Source organism: Macaca thibetana, chromosome 6 (assembly GCF_024542745.1).
Source record: "Macaca thibetana thibetana isolate TM-01 chromosome 6, ASM2454274v1, whole genome shotgun sequence".
Classification (NCBI taxonomy): domain Eukaryota; kingdom Metazoa; phylum Chordata; class Mammalia; order Primates; family Cercopithecidae; genus Macaca; species Macaca thibetana.
The window spans coordinates 166,097,991-166,117,626 of NC_065583.1; the positions used below are offsets into that span (position 1 = coordinate 166,097,991).

General features: G+C 49.3%; 1 protein-coding gene across 1 annotated transcript in view; it reads right to left on the reverse strand.

Moving 5' to 3' along the window:
• The window catches only part of ANKRD33B (ankyrin repeat domain 33B), an 85,598-nt gene that overhangs the window by 12,737 nt on the left and 53,225 nt on the right, over positions 1-19,636 (reverse strand). The window contains exon 2 of the mRNA XM_050794071.1: positions 16,241-16,370. Within this exon, the coding sequence (XP_050650028.1) occupies positions 16,241-16,370 (130 nt within the window). The remainder of the gene's footprint in view (positions 1-16,240; positions 16,371-19,636) is intronic.

The following is a 19,636-nucleotide window of genomic DNA, read 5'->3' on the forward strand; positions in this document are numbered from 1 at the left end:
CCGCAGGTGAGAACCACTGTCCCCAAACTCAGACCTCATTCCTTCATGACCAACCACAGCTGGTGGAAAGAGCTTCCTCCCTCCCTCCGCCGCACCCTCCCCTTAGCTGCCACCTCCATCCAGGCCCCTGCTGATGAGGTCTGAACCCCTTGGGAACATGAGCAGTCTGCCCGAGTCTCTCCTCCTGAACCCCAGGGGAGGTGCTGGGTACCCAGTTCCCATCTTTTTTGTTTATTTAAGAGATGGAGTCTCTCTCTGTCACTCAGACTGGAGTGCAGGAGCACGATCATAGCTCACGGTAGTCTGGACCTACTGGGCTCAAGAGATCCTCCCTCCTCAGCCTCCCAAGTAACTGGGCTCACGGGCGAGCACCATCATGCCCAGCTAATTGAAAAAAATTCTTTTTTGTAGAGATGGGATCTCCTAATGTTGCCGAGGCTGGTCTCAAACTCCTGCATTCAAGCAATTCACCTGCCTCAGCCTCCCAAAGTGCTGGGATTCCAGGCGTGAGCCACTGTGCCTAGCCACAGTGCCCCATCCTGATGCACCGGGGATGCAGTGTTCAGAAATCCCCACATATTCGTTCCAACTCCAGCGTGTTCCTTTCAGCCCCCACTGTTGTAGCTGCAGGGGCCTCGTGGACGTTTCTATGCACTCCCTCCTTAACTTGGTATCACCTCTCCCCAGGAACCCCTGAATCACGGAGAAGCCGGGCTCAGGGCCCAGACTCCCCACAGGCATCTGGTTTGCACAGAAACTTCCAATGGGTGGCACTGCCTGAGATTTGGGATGGGAGAGAGGTGGCAAGGACATTACTCTGGGGTCGGGCAGGCATGAGACCTGAGGTGCCTCCCCAGCCCAGTCCACCTCTGCAGACAGAATACTAAGTGAGCATGAGGCTGCAGAGCTTCCAGCATTCCCCACTGCGGCTGAGATTCCAGCAGGCAGGGCTGGGTGCCCTTGATCTCTGCTCCCCCAGCCCCTTCAGTTCAGCAAATCCAATATGAAACCCTCCGATATATCAAGTGGTTTCTGTCTCCCCAGTCACACCCTGAGGGATAGTACTGCCGGGGCTGGAACCCAGTTTCCCTCTTTGAGGGCCACTCTGGGCTGCTGCCCCACCAGTATGAAATCCTGTGGGTTTGCTCTCCATCAATCCAAGCGAAGAAGGAACGGGCAACCAAAATCAGGAGTGAACTGTCCTGAGGAGCAAGCTCGCCATTGACCTCAGCCCGTCCCCTTTTCACATTTCACCACAAATGTGAAAAGGGGAACCTTGTATCTTTTTGAAAAAGAAGCCCTGATGAGTGTAACAGTGTTCGAGTTATAAGCAGGAGACAAAGGGTACGATCCCCTCGCTGCGTGACTCACAGCCAGTCGCTGGTGCTTTTTTGACTCATTTACACCACATTGCCCTCCCTCGTCCTTTACTATGTGCGGGGAGGGGATAAGGCCAGCTGTCAGGTACCCAGAGCTGCTGAATTACTCTAAACTGGGCGGTGGTGCGGGAAGCTGGGGGAATCCTTTGATCTCAGTTTGGTTTATGGTCCAGTTAAATGCTTGGCGGCACCTGTCAGTTAGATTTAGCCAGGGTCATAGTAAAACGAATTGCAATTCATTTGGAGCCATTTCTTTAAACTGTGAAATAGCATGTCCGTCACAATCTTCAGCAGGATGTTCCTTTGCACTGATATATCCTAAGCGCTTTGAATAGGTGGAAACACGAAAAATTGAAAGTCCACAAAGCAAACCGCCCATTATACAGATCTGTTCTGCATATTATGTTGCGTTCAGAAAAACCAACATGCAGCCAGCTCGTTCTGACTATAGGCCTGAGCTTTTGATGATCCAAGAAATCACGCCCTGCTTCCCACGGGTTTTCCCAGGATGGCAGAATAATACCTCTCATCACACAGATGACCCCATTCAATGGAAATCAAAGGTGGACCCAATACTTCTAAGAATGTATAAGTATCAACCTTTATTCTCTAAAAACAATGATGAGTAACCAAATGGAGCTTTCCTTTTCTTTATATATATGAGACACACAGCCTTCCTTGCACAAGGGAACCCAAACACACGCCATATTGAAATCTACTTTAAGGCCAGGTGCAGTGGCTCACTCCTGTAATCCCAGCACTTTGGGAGGCCGAGGCAGGCAGATCACTTGAGGCCAGGACTTCGAGACCAGCCTGGGCAACATACTGAAACCCTGTCTCTACTAAAAATACAAAAATTAGCTGGGTATGGTGGTGCATGCCTATATTCCCAGCTACTCAGGAGGTCGAGACAGGAGAATTGCTTGAACCTGGGAGGTGGAGGTTGCAGTGAGATGAGATCACGCCACTGAACTCCAGCCTAGGTGACAGTGTGAGACTCTGCCTCCAAAAAAAAAATCTAGTTTGAGCCCAGTCCAACTTGGACATTACGGAATCTGACTCAATTCCTGAAATCCTCAGAGAAGCCCTTTTAAAGGGTAGGCTCACCTAGAGAACCCCAGAACACCCCCTCTCCCCCAGTGAGCCCTACCCTGCTTAAGAGAAGGTGACAAGTGACCCAGGGAGGAAGTGAATTTGAATGAAATTGCATCACTCAGACACAGTGTAGACAATGAGCTCAGTACTGAAGACAGCTGGCTCTGAGAACAGCCAGGTTCAAGGGCCAGGCCTGCCACTCAGAATCTGGGTGGCTTTTGGCAGTCAGCTTTTCCACATCTGTAAAATAAGGGATAATATTCACCTCCCATTTGTGAAAATTACAGGAGACAATATGTGTAAACGGTGACCAGCAGAATAGAAAAATCCAGAAGAAAAATTCTGAGTAATCTAGGCAGGCACTCCACTCTCAAGGGGCCAGAACGTGTTCCCCTCTCCTTAACCTGCAGGCTGTGCGCAATGACTTCCCATGAAAGACTATTACACGGAAACGGGGGAGGAGGGAGAGAACCTTCCAGGGAGAAACCTGCTAACATGACCTCAGCCAGGGGACCAAGGCCAACATTATCAGCAATGGGTCAGGTTGGTAGTGTGTCTCCTAGTGCCATGTGTTGAGAATGGCCCTTTATCAGGGGCCTTCCTCTAAAAACTCATAACTCCAGTCTCATCACAAGAAAAGCATCAGACACGTCCAAATTAAGGAACATTCTGCAATGTACCCGACCAGTCCTCAAAACTGTCAAGGTCGTGAAAAACAAGAGAAGTCTGAGAAGCTCACAGCCAAGAGGAGCCTGAGGAGCCATGAGTGCTAAATGCCACATGTGATCCTGCAACAGAAAAAGGAAATCCGGGAAACGCTGAGGAAATCTGAATAAAGAACAGACTTCAGTTAATAATGGTGCATTGACACAGGTCCATTCATTGTGTCCAACGCATCACAGACGTCAGATCTTAACAACAGAGGAACTGGTGTGAGGCACACAGGCATTCTCTGTACAGTGTTTGCAGTTTCTCTGTAAGCATAAACTATTCTCAAATCAAAAGTTTATTTTAAAAAAGAGGAGACAGGCCTGGTGCAGTGGCTCACGCCTGTAATCCCAGCACTCTGGGACGCCGAGGCGGGTGGATCACGTGGTCAAGAGATCAAACCATCCTAGCCAACATGGTGAAACCCCGTCTCTACTAAAAATACAAAAATTAGCTGGGAGTGGTAGCAGATGCCTGTAATCCCAGCTACTGGGGAGGCTGAGGCAGGACAATCACTTCAACCCAGGAGGTGGAGGTTGCAGTGAGCAGAGATCACACCAGCGTACTCCAGCCTGGGCAACAGAGCAAGACACTGTCTCAAAATAAATAAATAAATAAATAAAAATAAAAATAAAAAAAGGGGAGAACTAGCACAGAGCTATTCAAAATGAGTGCAAGGTTGGGACGATGATTCAGGGCTGGCTGTGCAGCCTGGTGTGGGGCCTCTCCACCCTGGACCTGAGGCTCTCCGAGTGGTGGGGAGCTCACCAGGAGACCACAGGAGCATTCAGGAGGCAGAGTTGGAGTCCAGCCCCCAACCCCGGGCGGGCAGGAGGAGGGAGTGGAGTGTTTGATTCAGAGAGCTCCTAAACGAGTGGATGCACAGGTCTGTGGTATGCAAAAGAGGAAAGCTGGAGATGACGCCTGGCCCTGCCACGCCCCTGGTTCCGCTCTGCATGGATGCCAAGGCGCCTTTATTGGGAGATACACAGAGGTGGACACCCACACCACCTGGGCCCAACCGGCTTCTCAGCCTGGCCCAACAGCCCTCCTGTGCTTCCCGGTTGACTTTTCCCCAGGCCCCATGGGGAAAATGTTAAACTTTTCATATGGAAGTCACCTACCTCAGGCAAACCCCTCTCCTGGATGACTCATCTTCAAGTTCACAGAGGGAACAGAAACCACCAGAAGGGAAGTCCCTCGGCTTTCCCCCATCGCCCCCCACGCTGCCCACATTCATGGGCCTCCGAGAAGGAAAAGTGAAATCCTGAGCCCTCCAACGGACTGAACCAGCCCCCTCCTGGCCAAGAGGACCCCAGAGAACTCTTGAAAACTGACTCCCGGCTATGACAGGATGGAAGGGCAATGCGCCTGTTATACCCATTCCTTGCTAACCACCGCGAGGCTTCCTTTCTAAGGCTAAACAGAAACCAGCCCGTTCTAAATACTCCTCCACTGATATAAACCAACCGCCTGATGCTGCCCCGCCCTTCTGTGATTTGGACAAAACAACCGACCAGCATTCCACCCTCGGATCCTGCTAACGCTGTCGCTTTTTGAACACAGGTCCCAGGGAGAGGCATGGAGCTCGGAGCTCGACTGCACACGCGCATGTTTCTCCTGTCATCAATATTCAATGCTTCTCCCATAGCTTACAGAATGTGTGTATTGAGCCACCTCGTTCACACGCATTGTTCCTCTGTCTTGTTCTTCTGCCCCTGGAAGGGTCTGTTTCTGGCTTCTGGCCAGAGGCTCTGCTTCCCTGCCACAATGGCCACCCTGCAGGCTGCAACCCTTTATGAGTAGAAAGCTCTTCTTTCCAAGTTTATGAACCTCGCCAGTCCTCAGTTCACATTTCCTACAGAAAACGCAGGGGATTCTCCTCTTGCTGAAAGAGGCGCATCCCTGCTTCTCCCCTCCTGTGCTTGACAGCCACTCCCTGCCCACTGCTGTGGAATATTTATCAGATCCCTCCTGTTTCTCTTCAATCTCTCCTTCCTTGCAGACTCACTTCCCTCAGAATGCTGTTGGGGCTTAGGAAGCAATACCCCACAGTGAAGGCCTCAGAAGCAAAGGTTTCTCTCTGCCCTCCTGCGCTCCCGTCTCTCAGTCCCTTCTTCCCGGAGGCCAACCATCCAAACCGGAATCCCTCTTCCCCAAGGCAGATCTTTGACCAGAACCCCCTTTCCCTAAAGCCAGCCATAAAACCTAAAAGTACTGCTCTAACATAAAGAAATTATCTGGCCTGCCATGTCTGACCGTAGGTCTTAAGATCCCCATTCTAGAAGCGCCATTCCCAGAAGGAAGGAATGCTGCTCAGAGAAACCTGGAAGAATCTAGACAGGTGGGCCCGTGGGGTTTCCCCACTCAGTCTATTAGGAGTCCCTCTACCTGGAATATTCTGCCTCGTCTTTTTACCTGGTGACCTGATGAGCCATCCCTTCCAACGCCAGGTCTTCCCTGGTGCCCCGGCCCCACGGTGTCTCATTGCCCACATTCCCATGCACGTGTGGGGATCCCACAGCCGCCACAGCCCTCGTTACCCAATTCACAAGCCTAAAACTTCCAACTGACTGCATGCTCTGGGGTGCTCAATAAATATGCATTAGATGAAAAGGCTGAAACATTCCTACTTCTCCTTTGGGAAAAGTTTATTTATTGAAAGTATCAGGGTGGGCAAGATGGCTCATGCCTGCAATCCCAGCAGAGAGGCCAAGGCCAGAAGAGGCCAGGGAGGCTGAAGCTAAAGGATCACTTGAGCCTAGGAGTTAGATACAAGCCTGGGCAACATGGCAAGATCCCATCTCAAAAAATAAAAATAAAAATTAGCAGGGCTGGCCAGGCGCGGTGGTTCATGCCTGTAACCCCAGCACTTTGGGAGGCCGAAGGGGATGGATCACCTGAGATCAGGAGTTCGAGACCAGCCTGGCCAACATGGTGAAACGCCATCTCTACTAAAAATACAAAAAATTAGCCGGGCGTGGTGGCAGACACCTGTAATCCCAGCTACTTGGGAGGCTGAGGCAGGAGAATCACTTGAACCCAGGAGGCGGAGATTGCTGTGAGCCAAGATCACATCATTGCACTCCAGCCTGGGCAACAAGAGCAAAACTCCATCTGAAAAAAAAAAAACAGGCAACGAACACAAACTGCTCTAAAAATGGGAAAATGTTACAGAATTGGGTTGTCTAAGACTTGACTGACTCAAGGCATTCAAATTGCAGTTCTCCAGACGAGGCCAGTAGAGGGGGCTGTCGGCTTTGAAACTATAACATCATACCAGCCACGCGGCATGAACACACTCCAGAAATTCTTAGCATAAGGCATTTACCATGCAGATGGCCGGGCAGGGTTAGTAGGGGAGGGCAGCATCCCTGCTCTCTGCAGAACAGGCAGGAGTCTGATGCAGGAACCGGGCAAGCCCCCACCTGGCTAAGGAGCCCTCCTGGCTGGCCAGTGGGCAGGGGTGTGGCCCTGCCATGGCCAATCAGAAGAGCTCAGAAAAGCTCGCAGGAAAAGATAAGGCAGCGTTGGGAAACCAAGACTCGCCAAGTTCTACTCTCTTGTTTGAAGCGGTACAAATTGAGAAAAAAGAAAGCACTTCCAAACAACATGAACACCACAATGTGATCATGTGCACTGCTTAATAAAATAAGATCGTGATCATGTGCACTGCTTAATAAAATAAGATAAATAGCATGAAGAGGCATTGTTCCTGGCTTCCGACCAAGTCATACATTCTCCTCTGAACTGGGACTCTCCCTGATTCAGCTCAGGAGCCAGGGCTCCACAGCAGCCCAAACCCACAGCCACCCCTCGGAATCCCTGCCGTTCCGTCCCCGTCTCCGGGCAGCATCCTGCCAGGCTGGCTCTCAGCACATAGCCTTCAGAATTTTACAATTAAATGCAAGAAATAACAAGCTGCAAGCACACATCAGAGGTTCCTTATACCCAAAACAAGCTTCACGGGCTCTATCCCATCACCAGCTCAAAGAGACCCCTGGCGTTTCCTCACTTCACCACGTTCATGCTGTTCTGTTAAAGCACAGCAAGGAAACAGATATAAACACACAGCTCTATCCATGGGACTCCTTATTCATTCCTTTGGTTATCTTATTTTATTTTTGTTAGAGGCGAGGTGGTGAAAGTTGAAATGACTGGCTAAATGAGATTTAGAGATTACATGAGGATTTATTTTCATACATTTCTCTCCATTTACAGACCTAGTACAGATTTGGCTGTATTTTTATTGTGCATTAGATAGCAGAGGAAATTAGACTTTTTAGAGAACACTCAAATGGCAGATGAAGGCATTTGCATCCGAATTTGTGCTCATAAATGCTGCGTCCTCCAGAAACCCAGAGCTCCCAACTCCCAGACAACCAACCTAGTTGCCATAGCAAATAATATAAACATATGGCTGCTTTAAGATTTTGCTTCACAATGCTGATTCTGCTTAGTGTGACTGCCGTCTACACAAGCCATCCTCCATCACTGGTTTGGCACAGGCTTGTGACACAACCCTGGTTGGTGAGATGACAACGACACTCCTCTGGAGCCTTCTGGAAATGTTTTCCTGTGTTATAAAAGGAAATGCCGACAGGGATTTGCTCCTCTTCCTTGACATCCCTGAGTGTTGCAACGTGAAGCCATGGCACTTCTAGCAGCTGGGGCCAGCTTGGGACCATGAGGGAAAAGGTAAAAGAATTTCTGAGAAGGGGCTCTAGGTCCCAGCATCACCCAGCTACTCAGTGAAGCAGCCCTGCAACATCACCTGCAGATGTCCTGTGTTGCAAGAGAAGGCAGCGTCCTTGTGGTTGAAGCCAAAAGCATCCTAACAGGCACTAGGCTCAAAAGAGAGCTGGGGAAATACAACTGAAAACCAGAGTTTTGGTTCGCTGTGAGTAGGGAAATACTGAAAAGACTGATCTCAGTCAGGGCTGGCAAGAACACTCTTGGTCACTCAGGGGAAAGGAGAAATCGCCACAGCTTTCTCACGGCCATTGGCAGCTGTGTACACTTAAAACAGGCACAGCCCTTGCTGAAGCAATTCTGTTCTCAGAGTGTGTCTGCACACTGCTTCTCCTCTTCCTTGCCCTGCTTTCGGCCTAGGAAGCTGACCTGCACCACCAGCACCTGCCCGGTTTCCACCCCAGTGAGGTTTCTGGGGTGGCTCAGCAGGGGACCAGGGTGGAAGGAGCGGGATATCCAGCCCTACCTCCCACTCCAGCCCCTGATTGGGGTTCTAGGTTGAGGCCGCCTCTCAGGTTCCAGCTTCTTGGCCTGGGTCACTCTCTGCAGAGCCCCTCCCCTTAATCCTTTCAATGTTGGTTCCCTTAACTCTACCCTTCCCCTGTAATTGACAGGCCCTCATCAAGTCCTCTGTTCAGCCCTCTGAGCACACCTGTCACTCAACATGCCTCCTGCCAGGACCCTAACACGCTCTCCTCAGAGATGCACCCCAAACCCAAGGACTTCATGACAGCCTTGCTGCCATTGGGTAACTCAAAAGTTCACCTGTCCAATAACCGGGACAGTTAAGTATACCATGGTTCATGCACTTTACACAATATCCTCTTTTCAAACAAGTATTTAGGAAGCAAGTACTTCATGTCCAAGGACTGGCCTAAGAGCCGGGTCCACCACAATGAATGAAAGCAATCAGAATGAAGCCTCCCAAACTTGAAGTCTTGGTGGGGAACTGGTATGAGCCACACATCCCATGCAGGAAGGCAGGGCTATGAGCACCCGGGAGGGCTCAGGGACACCGATGCAGCAGGAGCTCCTAGATTAATTACTAAGTGAACAAAACCACTAAACACACAATCTCAACAGAACTAGCCTAGTCATGTGAATAAAAAGTGCACATACATACGTGCGTGTTTGGAAAGGACTGAATGAGGTCTGAAGAGGTAACTCCTGAGTGCTGATAAGGGAGCTGGAATGTTTGGGAGATTGAGAAGGGATCTTTTTCTTCCTTCCTGATACTACTTTTGTAGTCATTTTTGGCTGTGAGCACATAGGCGTAGACAACTTTTGAAATTAACAAATCATCAAATAAATAAAACTGGTTATGAAATTGATTAAAATGGGACATCACCTGATTGGGCCTAAACAGCCTCTTTGGCAAAACAGCACAGGAAAGTCATTTTCACTGTAATTCCCTGATGCCTCTGTGTCTTTTCTCACAACATCTCTCCTGGGGTCTGTGACTCTGATCGTCTTCAGTGTCCACTGAGAGGCGCCCTTGGCCGTCATCAGACTAAAAACCTCCAAGCCCTCCATCCTCAACATGGGGTCCCTGGGCCAGTGGCATCAGCCTCACTGGGAAACCTGTTGATCTGCTCATTCTTGGGCCACACCCCAGGCCTATCCAAAGAAAGACTCCAGGGCCAGGGCCTGGCAGTCTGTGCTTCCACCAGACCTGTGTTAATGCTCACATGAACCAGCCGAGGTGATGCTGATGCCAGAGGCGCAAGGCTGGGAGCCAGTGTCTAAGCAACGATGCCCATGGGGATGGGGCAGCCCCTAAAGTTTCAGAAAGAAATTAAGGAAAATCTCTTCTGCACGTTGAGGCAATTAAGACACACACAAGGAAGCTTTTTAATCTGTGTTTGTTTAAATGACGTGAAGTCCCTCTCCCCTCCGCCTCCCTGTGCAACCTCAACAATTCAGTCCCAAAGCCTCAGGCAGCGGCCTAGGCTGGGTGTCCAGGGATCAGAGCCCAGGCCAGAGGGTGGGTGCACACCGAGCTGGCCACAGAGAGCTCAAGCAAATCAGTAAATAGGGGAAGATAACAAAAGCCAGTAAAAAAGAAAAAAAAAAAGGCCAGGCCCGGTAGCTCACGCCTGTAATTCCAGCACTTTGGGAGGCCAAGGTGGGTGGATCACTTGAGGTCAGGAGTTCAAAACCAGTCTGCCCTACACGGTAAAACCCCGCCTTTACTGAAAATACAAAAAGTAGCTGGGCGTGGTGACTGGCGCCTATAATCCCAGCTACTCAGGAGGCTGAGGCAAGGGAATCGCTTGAACCTGGGAAATGGAGGTTGCAGAGAGCTGAGATCGTGTCCCCGCACCCCAGCCTGGGCAATAGAGCAAGACTCAGACTCAAAAAAAGAAAAAGAAAGAAAGAAAACAAGAAGACAAAATACATTATAATAATGATTTTATTTAAATGTAAAAGGCAGAGTAAACCCATCTAGGCATCAAATCATTAACAACAGTTAACTCCAGAGAGCAGAACTGGAGGAGGGCTGAGAGTGAGGTACGGGAGATATTCACCCAGAAGTTCCTTGTTCATGTGGGGTTTTTTCCTCCCAAACACTCTGTATTGTATTTTAAAATCAGACTCCAAGAACATCAGCCAGGCCAAGTGGAGGAAGCAGGATAACGGCTGAGGCCTCTGCTCGCCTCCTCCTGTCCACTCAGGCAGGTTGCCAGCTGTGACGCTGCCCTCAGGACAGCCCGGACCCTTGTCCACACCCCGGCCATCCAATCCTGCTACTTGACTTGGACTCCAGCTCTGTCTGGCAGCCTGGGTCCCCCTGGGTAGGCCAGCTCCCAGGAGAGCTGAGAACACGGGAATCTTCGCCCCACCCAGCTTCCCACCTGCCACAGTCTGCATGTTTCTGTCCTCCGAAATTGCTGTGCGAAAATCCTGTACCCAGGTCGATGCTACAGCAGGTGGCTTTGGGAGGTGATTAGGTCCTGAGGGAGGGGGTCCTCGTGGTGGGATTAGTGCCCTCACAAAAGAGGCCCTGGAGAGCTCCTTATTTCCTTATCGCAGCCTGGGCAGCTGAAGACACCATCCGTGACGAAAGGCAACAGAGAGAAGCCAGGAGTGGACTAGAACCATCAAGGACCACCACCCTATTTCTGTTTCTTAAGTAAGATGGCAGAGACAGGCCCCTGTTGATGGGGAGGATGAGGTATTACACCTAATTCAGTGAACCCTGCAAAACTCCGGCAATGCCCCACAGATAGAAGGGCAGAAAAGGAGAGGTGGCCTATGGGGATGCTTTGAGACCCACCGATGACATCTTGCAACACCCCAGGCACGAGGCCAGGCAGGGCACTAAGCTCCCGATGCCACCTTCCCCCTAAGGTGCCACCAGGCAAAGAGCGGGGGCTCCTCCTTGGTTGTTACAGCCTCCCCTGCCACACTCAACTCGGAAGTAAAACTACACAGCGCAGGAGGGGAGTGGCTGTGGGGCCTGCACCTGGTCCCGAATTCTTCCCGCCATGCCCCAGGCTGCTGGGCGCGGAGCCTGGAAAGCAGCTGGAGCCTTTTCCTCCTCTCTTTGCCAGAGCGCCCTCCAATCTCCAAGAGGACCTGTGTCATCCTTGACTTAAAATAAACCGGAGGATGAGCGCAGTCCCAGCAGAAGGATGAGCAAGCCAGAAAAAAAAAAAAAAAAAAAAAAAAACAAAAAAAAACCCTGGATCAGTGTAAAGACAGTGAGATTCAAAAAGAAGGCGGCTGGGCTACAGGATCAGGGCAGCACCTTCATCTGCAATAGATTGATTGCTCCCCGGTTGTCTCGTGCCTAGGAAACCATTTTAAAAATGAAATTGGTTTATTGCAAGAAGCAAAAGAAAATTTTTCAAATTTTAACAATCCATATTCTTAGAAAAATTCAATAGGTCACTGATTCAGTGAAAAACATAAGCATTTGTGGAAAGGGAAGCAATTTGAAATCTGGAGAGACGGCATGAAGTTAAAAAAAATTGAACTGCGTTTTTGAATACGGTGTATAAGACCAAATAACTTTTGGTGGAATATATTGGAAGAAAACAATCACAAAGAAATAACGGGCTTTTACTTAGCAGGTCTGATGTTGGTAGCAGTGGTGGTATTCTAATTTCTGACTCTTTGGTAAAATAAATAAATAAACAAACAAACAAACAAACTATCCATAGCTGGAAACTGAGCTAATGAGGTGACTGGGTCTCTTTTCCCTCCAGGAAAGTGCTGGTGCTGGGTGCTGGGTGCTGGGTTCTGGGTGCTGGGTGCTGTCCAGGGGACCCTCTGGGAGTACTTACTTCCTAGGCGGCTCCACAACTCTACGGGCATAGAAGTTAAGCTGTAAAACTGATTGTCTACAGCAAGGCAATGGCACTGTATCTGGTAGAGATATAATTTACTTCCTGTTATAGCTCAGGCTGCTATAACAAAATACCATAGACTGGATGGCTTAAACAACAGACATGTATTTCTCACAGTTCTGGAGACTGTGAAGTCGAAGAACAAGGCACCAACAGATTCCTTTGCTGATGAGGCTCCTCCTCCTGGTTTATAGGCAGCTGTCTTCTCACTGTGTCCTCACATGGTGGGGAAAGAGCGAGCTCCGGTCTCTTCCTCTTCTTATAAGGACACTAATCCCATCATGGTGGCCCTACTCTCATGACCTCATCTAAACTTAATTACTTCCCAAAATCCCCCCCTTCTAATGCATCATATTGGGGGTTGGCGTTTCAACATATGAATTTGACAGGGGGGACATAAACATTCAGTCTATAACATCACCTTATAGAAAAGATAACCCACAACATTATATTATATTGCTTTATAGGATATTAACCAGTTTTGCATCTATTAGCAGATGTATTTCAGCATTTGTGACTGCCTCTATGTGCCTGTTCTTCAAATTTCCTTTGAACTGGCCTTAACTAATTACTAGCCCATCACTAATTAATGAGTTTTCACTTTCTATCCACCTAACAGTCAAGTTTTAAGCTTTTGAAAATTATCCTTTAGTATCACCATTTTGTGCACATCTGTCACAGGACAGGAAAATGAGTAAATGCATTGTGATTGCAGCAAACCAGGTTTCTTGCTGACAAAGAATGGGGAGAAGCATATAGAGGGTGAAGAGGAGGAAGACTATGGTGTTGCATTTGGATTGGAGGTATCCTTATTTTTAAAATTTTTTTTCTAACTCTGCTCACTGAAATGCCTAGAAGCAATAACATTTAGTGCAAATGAGCACAGCTAGAGGCCAGATTTTGGTTTCTAAACACCATTCCCCACTAAAAAAGAGCTATCATTCCTTGAAGATACAGCTGGTTGCAGATGGGGACTGGGAAACCCCAGGGAGAATGTGGAACACTTTGGTGTGCCATAAATCAAGAAAATACTCAAAACTGACAGAAACATGACAAAAAGACACTGGAGCCATCTTCAGGGTTACCCACTGGCTAGGTTTGGGATAACTTCAGCACTGAAAAGAACTAAGGTGTTATTGAAGTAGAACACACAACATTTTTAAAAAATGAGTAATGGTACTGAAAAAAAGGGTGGGGCTAAAGGAAAGCTCTTCTTTATAGAAAAATATCAGATAATAAGTGTAAAATAAATGATTCAGAAAAGGATTATCAAGGGCAAAAATTGGTGGGGAGACAGGATATTTATACAATCTCTAAGTATCACCTTGCAGATTACTTCTTAATTGCAGAGGGGAAATATCTGCCTTTAAAATGGAGAAATGTGGTGATTCTCACAGTAAGCAGTTCATCAAATTTTAGCATCATCCACATCAGGACAAACTGGCGGTATGTGTTCCTGATCGGACACACCAAGGATATAGCACGGCCAATGCCATATTCTTGCCAAAAATATACACTGTGCTTCAGACTCTGAAGAAACAATCATGGGTGAATACGAAATCAAAACACCTGCAAATAGGCAAGACTTTGGGAAGTACCTCATGAGTATCAAAGCACAGCTATTATCTCTAACACACAAAGAGCTCTGGCAGATCAGTAAGAAAAGAAATCCCTTCTTATCGTACAGTCTCATACCGTCATGACCTAATCCATGTCCCAGCTCTCACCAGCAACACCTGTCCCTCATCTGGATTTTTTTTTTTTTTTTTTTTTTTTTTTTTTTGAGACGGAGTCTCGCTCTGTCGCCGAGGCTGGAGTGCAGTGGCGCGATCTCGGCTCACTGCAAGCTCCGCCTCCCGGGTTCACGCCATTCTCCTGCCTCAGCCTCCCGAGTAGCTGGGACTACAGGCGCCCACAACCGCGCCCGGCTTCTCATCTGGATTTCTAGCAGGGACCAGATTTTGGAGCTCCATCTCTTCCTGACTTGCCATGGAGACCTCTTTACTTAGAGGTCTCAGAGCATTTCAAAGTTATGAGAGCCAGCTCAAAACCAGTGTTCCTCCCATTCCTCTTCTTTTACTTATATGCCTTTTGCAGCTGGTGTTATCCCCTGTCCCAAAGCCCAAAGCCATCCTAGATCCCCAGCTCTCCTCAATGGCCCACATCACCACCACCGCCACCTGTGTTTGCAGCCGCACAGCTCCCGGCCCTTCCCTGTGCTCTGAGCCCTCTGCTAGGCCCCCAGGATCCTCTCACCCCTGTCACCACTCACACAGCCTCACGTTACTGAAATACATTCTCTTGCACTGTGCTTAGACTTTTAATGGTCTGGTCCCCGTCCTCCCCTCATCTCTCCTAGACACATGCCATCCTACAGCCATGCCCACCTACACTGTCCCTAAGACTCGCCATTCCTGAGAACTGCCCGGCTCCCTCTCTGCCCCAGCTCAAACCCCCTTCTTGCGAGACCTCTAGCCTTCAGGCTAGATGGAGTGTTCTTGTCCCACAGCACCGAGCTCCAGCAGACAGATGGTGCCGGGCTTCACGTCTGTTTCTCTGTCCCATGAGCTGCAGAATTACTCAAGGATGGGGCTGCCCTGTACTTCTGTATCCTTGGTCCCTGACATGGCAGCTGGCCCACGAGAGGAAATGAATCACTGAATGCCTTACAAAGCCTTTTCACACTCTTGCTAGGCTTTCAAAGCCTGGAATCCTCCATGGAGGTGATGCCTCACGCTCCGAAACCTGAGGAGGTGAACACATGTTAGCGCAGCCCCTAGCCCTTTCTAAGTTTGGAGAGTTCCCCACTCTATTCGTCTTGATTGAAAAGTGGGGTGCCCAGACCACTCCCACCATGGGGGATGAAACTGTCAAACACTGGTTTTTCCAGCCTCCCTGGCCCCCCACCCATCAGATCCACCCAGGGTGGCTTTGGTACAGGGGCTTGTGAAGCAACAAGGGACAAGGAGGTCTCCCTTTGGTGACAGCAACAGCTGTTTCCCAACCAGAATCAACATACAGTGTGGTCCGGGGCACTTCCTCCAGTTTCCAGGCCCTGAGTGGGATTCTCAACAACCCCTGACAACCGTGTGAGCTTCCCCTGCTTCCCTCAACACACAAGCGCCTGTCCTTCCTGGCTCAGCCACAGGCAGCTTCTTTGCTTGCAACTGAGAACCTGACCAATGAAACAGACAGAATCTTTGGAGGCCAAGAAATTTGAAAGGGGTCAGTGATAAACCTGGTCAAGACCACTGTTCCAAATGAAGTGTAATTATGAAGAGGCAAGCATAGGTTTCATGTCAGTCCTCAAAAAAATGTCTGGATACAATTCCAAAGGAGGAGAGCCGCCATGCACTTGGCAACACTGACATAAGCGCCGTCCTCTCGATGACTATGATGGGCTGAGGGCCACGTGCTTGGATACCCGCTCACAAGAGGCTCCCACTAATTTCGTCTCAGCTTGTTACACGGATACTCTAACAGCTCTCAGAAACAGTTCCTGGCATTTCTTTAATTCTACAGGTAAAGTGCAAGGTCACCTTCTATACGTGTCTACTTTCATGATTAACTACTACCGAGACACACGACTGTCTCTTCCACTGGTGGGTCTGCCAGCCTTGTGCCACCCCCTGTCTTTGGAGCAGGATGGAGTGTGAGGCTCCAGGTGAAGCGGTGACAAGGGTGGCTTTCTGGTGCAGACTCATATTCAAAAACTTTGGACAGTATCAGAGCTTGATCTGCCCACACTGAATTCTGAACAAGTGGGTAAATGCATAGTGTCCCAAATGCACAGCTTGTGCACTCACAGCGATCAGCCCTTCCCTGGCACCCCTCAGTAGCAGGACATGGTTTCCGATCATTTCCATCCTGACTGCATCGTACCGGGAGCCCGGGCTGCCTGGGGGCGGTGCTCTGGCCACGGCTCTGGGAGGAAAGGGGGAAGCCAGCTCTTACCTGCCTGTGCAGCTGTGATTAGGGCTGTGTTCCCCTCGCTGTCCTGCCAGTTGACGTCAACGTGGGGGCACTCTGCTAAGGCCACCACGGTATCCACAAAGCCGTGGTAGCAGGCGACAATAAGGCCGGTCTAGAAATGAAGAGGGGAAGCGGGTCAGAGGGGCAGAGCCGGAGCATGGTGGGTCAGCACTGGGGACCCCAAGGGGCACCCACTACCCTCCAGGGGGCTGGACAGGGCAATGACAGGGACCTGGAGTCCCAATTCTCAGAGGTGGTTTAGAGTGAGCCAGCTGCTCGATCCTTCTCAAATGTGTGTTAAGCACTGACTCGAGTGAGGGCCTAGACGTGAAAACATCAGTGAACTGCTAAGGCCTCAGCCCTCCTGGGGTGTGCTTCCCCCAGGGAGGGAAACGCACCAACTATGGGGCTCGTAGAGAAATAAACGACAGAGCGCGGCAGACGGCGATGGGGTAAAAAAGGTGCGTGCAGGGCAGGGTGCAGCTCTCTAGGGAATAGGGTGGTCAGGCTGGGCTTGGCAGAAGTGAGGTTGGGGTCTGTGCGTGAAAGAGGCAAGGCAATGGGCCACAGGGATAAAGAGAGGGGGAACGCCCCAGTAGAGGAAACAGCTCAAGCAAAGGCCCCAAGTCAGGACCGTGCCTGGTGCATCCAGGGAGCGGCCCAGAGGCCGGCGGGGCTAGAGCAGAGTGAGTGAGAAGAAGAGGAGTAACCTGGGTCCAGGAGGCAACAGGGGGTCTCAGAGGCCGTGGACAGGGCCCTGGGGACCCCCCGAGTAGGGTGAGTGTCCTGAGCCATCGGCTGCCAATCATCCGCATCCACTCTGGCTGCTGGGCAGGAAATAGGCTCTAGAAGAACAGGGTGGAAGCGGGAGCTGGTGGGAGACCACTGTGGGGCCAGGCAGGCGAGGATGGTGTCACACCAGGGTGGGGGCAGCAGTTGGGGAGGCAAATTTGGATTCTGGAAAGGAAGATTTGCTGTTAGAATGGAGGTGACGTTGAGTAGAAAAAGAGCCCAGGATGACCCCAAAGTTTTGGCCCTAGCAGCTGAGAGGATGCAGTTGCCATCAAATGAGAGGGACAGGCTATGGGACAGGGTGGGCGTGGGGACAGATGGCCTGCAGACTTCAGTGTATTGTATGATACTGTCTCTGGACAACCCAGTGGTGACGTCAGGTAGAGATGGATAGCAGCGTGGAGTCATGGAGAGAGAACCAAGCTCGATAGATACACTGAGAGTTGATTTTGTACATCTATCAATTAAATATTACCAAACGTTAAAATCTTAGCTCCCAGTGGAATGGCGCAAGAAGTGGGGCTTTGGTGGGGTGATTAAATCACAAGGGTGGAGCTCTCATGGATGGGATTAGTGTCCTATAAAAGGGACCTCAAGAGCTCTCTTGTGCCTTTCTCCTCCAAGTGAGGACGCAGGCAGAAGTCTGCAGTCTGCATACTGGAAGAGGGCCCGGGCCAGAACCCCACCGTGCTGGTGCCCTGATCCTGGGCTTCCAGCCACCAGGAATGTGAGAAATAAATTTCCACTCTGTGTAAGATCTTAGCCTTCCAGCCCCTAGAACTGTGAGGAATAAACTTCCATTATAAGTAAGTACCCCGTCTATGGTGTTTTGTTGCAGCAGCCCAAGTTGACAAGGAGACTTTATAACAAAGGAAAACAGCGTAGACTCAGGTGTGAGGCTCACCGCCTCACAGACGTACATAAAGTGAGATGCTAAAATTCAACCCAGGGTAGGAGCTAATGACCAAGCAATCAAGTGTCACTCTTGGCAGTGCCAGCCACACCACCACTGCATGGGAGGCACAAAGTTTACCTTGAGAGCCACTCCACAGTGGCCCAGCCGATTTTCACCAGATTTATTGATTTATTTATTTTTTTGAGACAGAGTTTCGCTCTTGTTGCCCAGGCTGGAGTGCAATGGCGCAATTTCAGCTCATTGCAACCTCCACCTCCTGGGTTCAAGTGATTCTCTTGCCTCAGTCTCTCAAGTAACTGGGACTACAGTCATGTGCCACCACACCCGGCTAATTTTGTATTTTTAGTAGAGACAGAGTTTCGTCATGTTGGTCAGGCTGGTCTTGAAATCCTGACCTCATGATCCACCCGCCTCGGTCTCCCAAAGGGCTGAGATTATAGGCGTGAGCCAACACGCCCGGCCAATTTTTAGTAAGAATATAATTTTTCATGGAACAATAAGAGGACTCGAGTAGCTCTGCCCACTTACCTCAATAAGGCTCCTAGTTGCCCCACAGAAGAATATTAAATCACAAATATTCATGTTTTTAAAGTTCTACAGAATACCATTGATTTTCTAACACTGACATCCATACCACGGCATAATGAACTCAATAACTGTTAACTATGGAAAAGGGTCTTTAATACACTCTAGCTTATGCGCCCTTTGAAAGAGGTCACTCCATCGATACGGTGAAATGTTTCACAATAATCTAATTTTAAATAGAAAAGAGTGGGCTGCAGGCAGGCTCTCCTTAGAAGCCGCTGAGGTTTACAGCCTCTCTGGGAACTAAGAGTTCGCTGCCGCCACCACCTCCATTCTCCCAGCTAACCTACCAGCCTGCTTTCGCATAAATGTGCCGGAAAACTTGTCATTCCACCCAGGGAGCGCCCAAAAACCGTTTTTAGCTTCTTTGGATGGAGATATTGCTCTAGTATTCTACAATTTCCTGACTTATAAATAAAACATATTGAACATAATGTAACATCTTCCTCTGCATATAATTACACAAGTAGCTCATATTTATTGCAGAAAAAGATCCAAAAATTAAAGAGAAGAAGTAAAGTTATAGACCAGACACACACATATGCCCACATTTTTCTTTAAACTAAAACAGGACCATTTGCTATATGTCTTAGTTAGGACTATATCAGCAATATCTTCACATCAATAAAAGTAACTCTGTGTCAAAATTTCTGATAGATACGGAGTATTCTATTCTATGTGGGGTAGAATTGTCATTATTTAACAAACCCCTATTCTCGGATACTCAGATGATCTGTTTCTCACTTTCTCATGAGTAAAACCTGCAATGAAAGCCCTGGAGCTAAGGCTTTGTGTATTTTGTTTCTTGTTTTCTCAGGAAACATTGTTAGGAGCAGGATTTCTGGATTAAAGAAAATAGGTATTTTGAAAGCTTTTAGCATATACTGCAAACCTGCCCTTCAGGAAGGTCCCAGATGGCATCTGCCTTTGCCAACCCTGACATCCAACCTGCACTTAAAGGGCTCAGGTTAAAAGGAACGCCTTCCCTAGGTGGCTACAAGAGGGACATGCTCAGGGCTCCGGAAGTATCTGGCTCCTGAATTAGGTCTCTTTCAGGACCACCCTCCCCTCCCCTCCTTCTCACC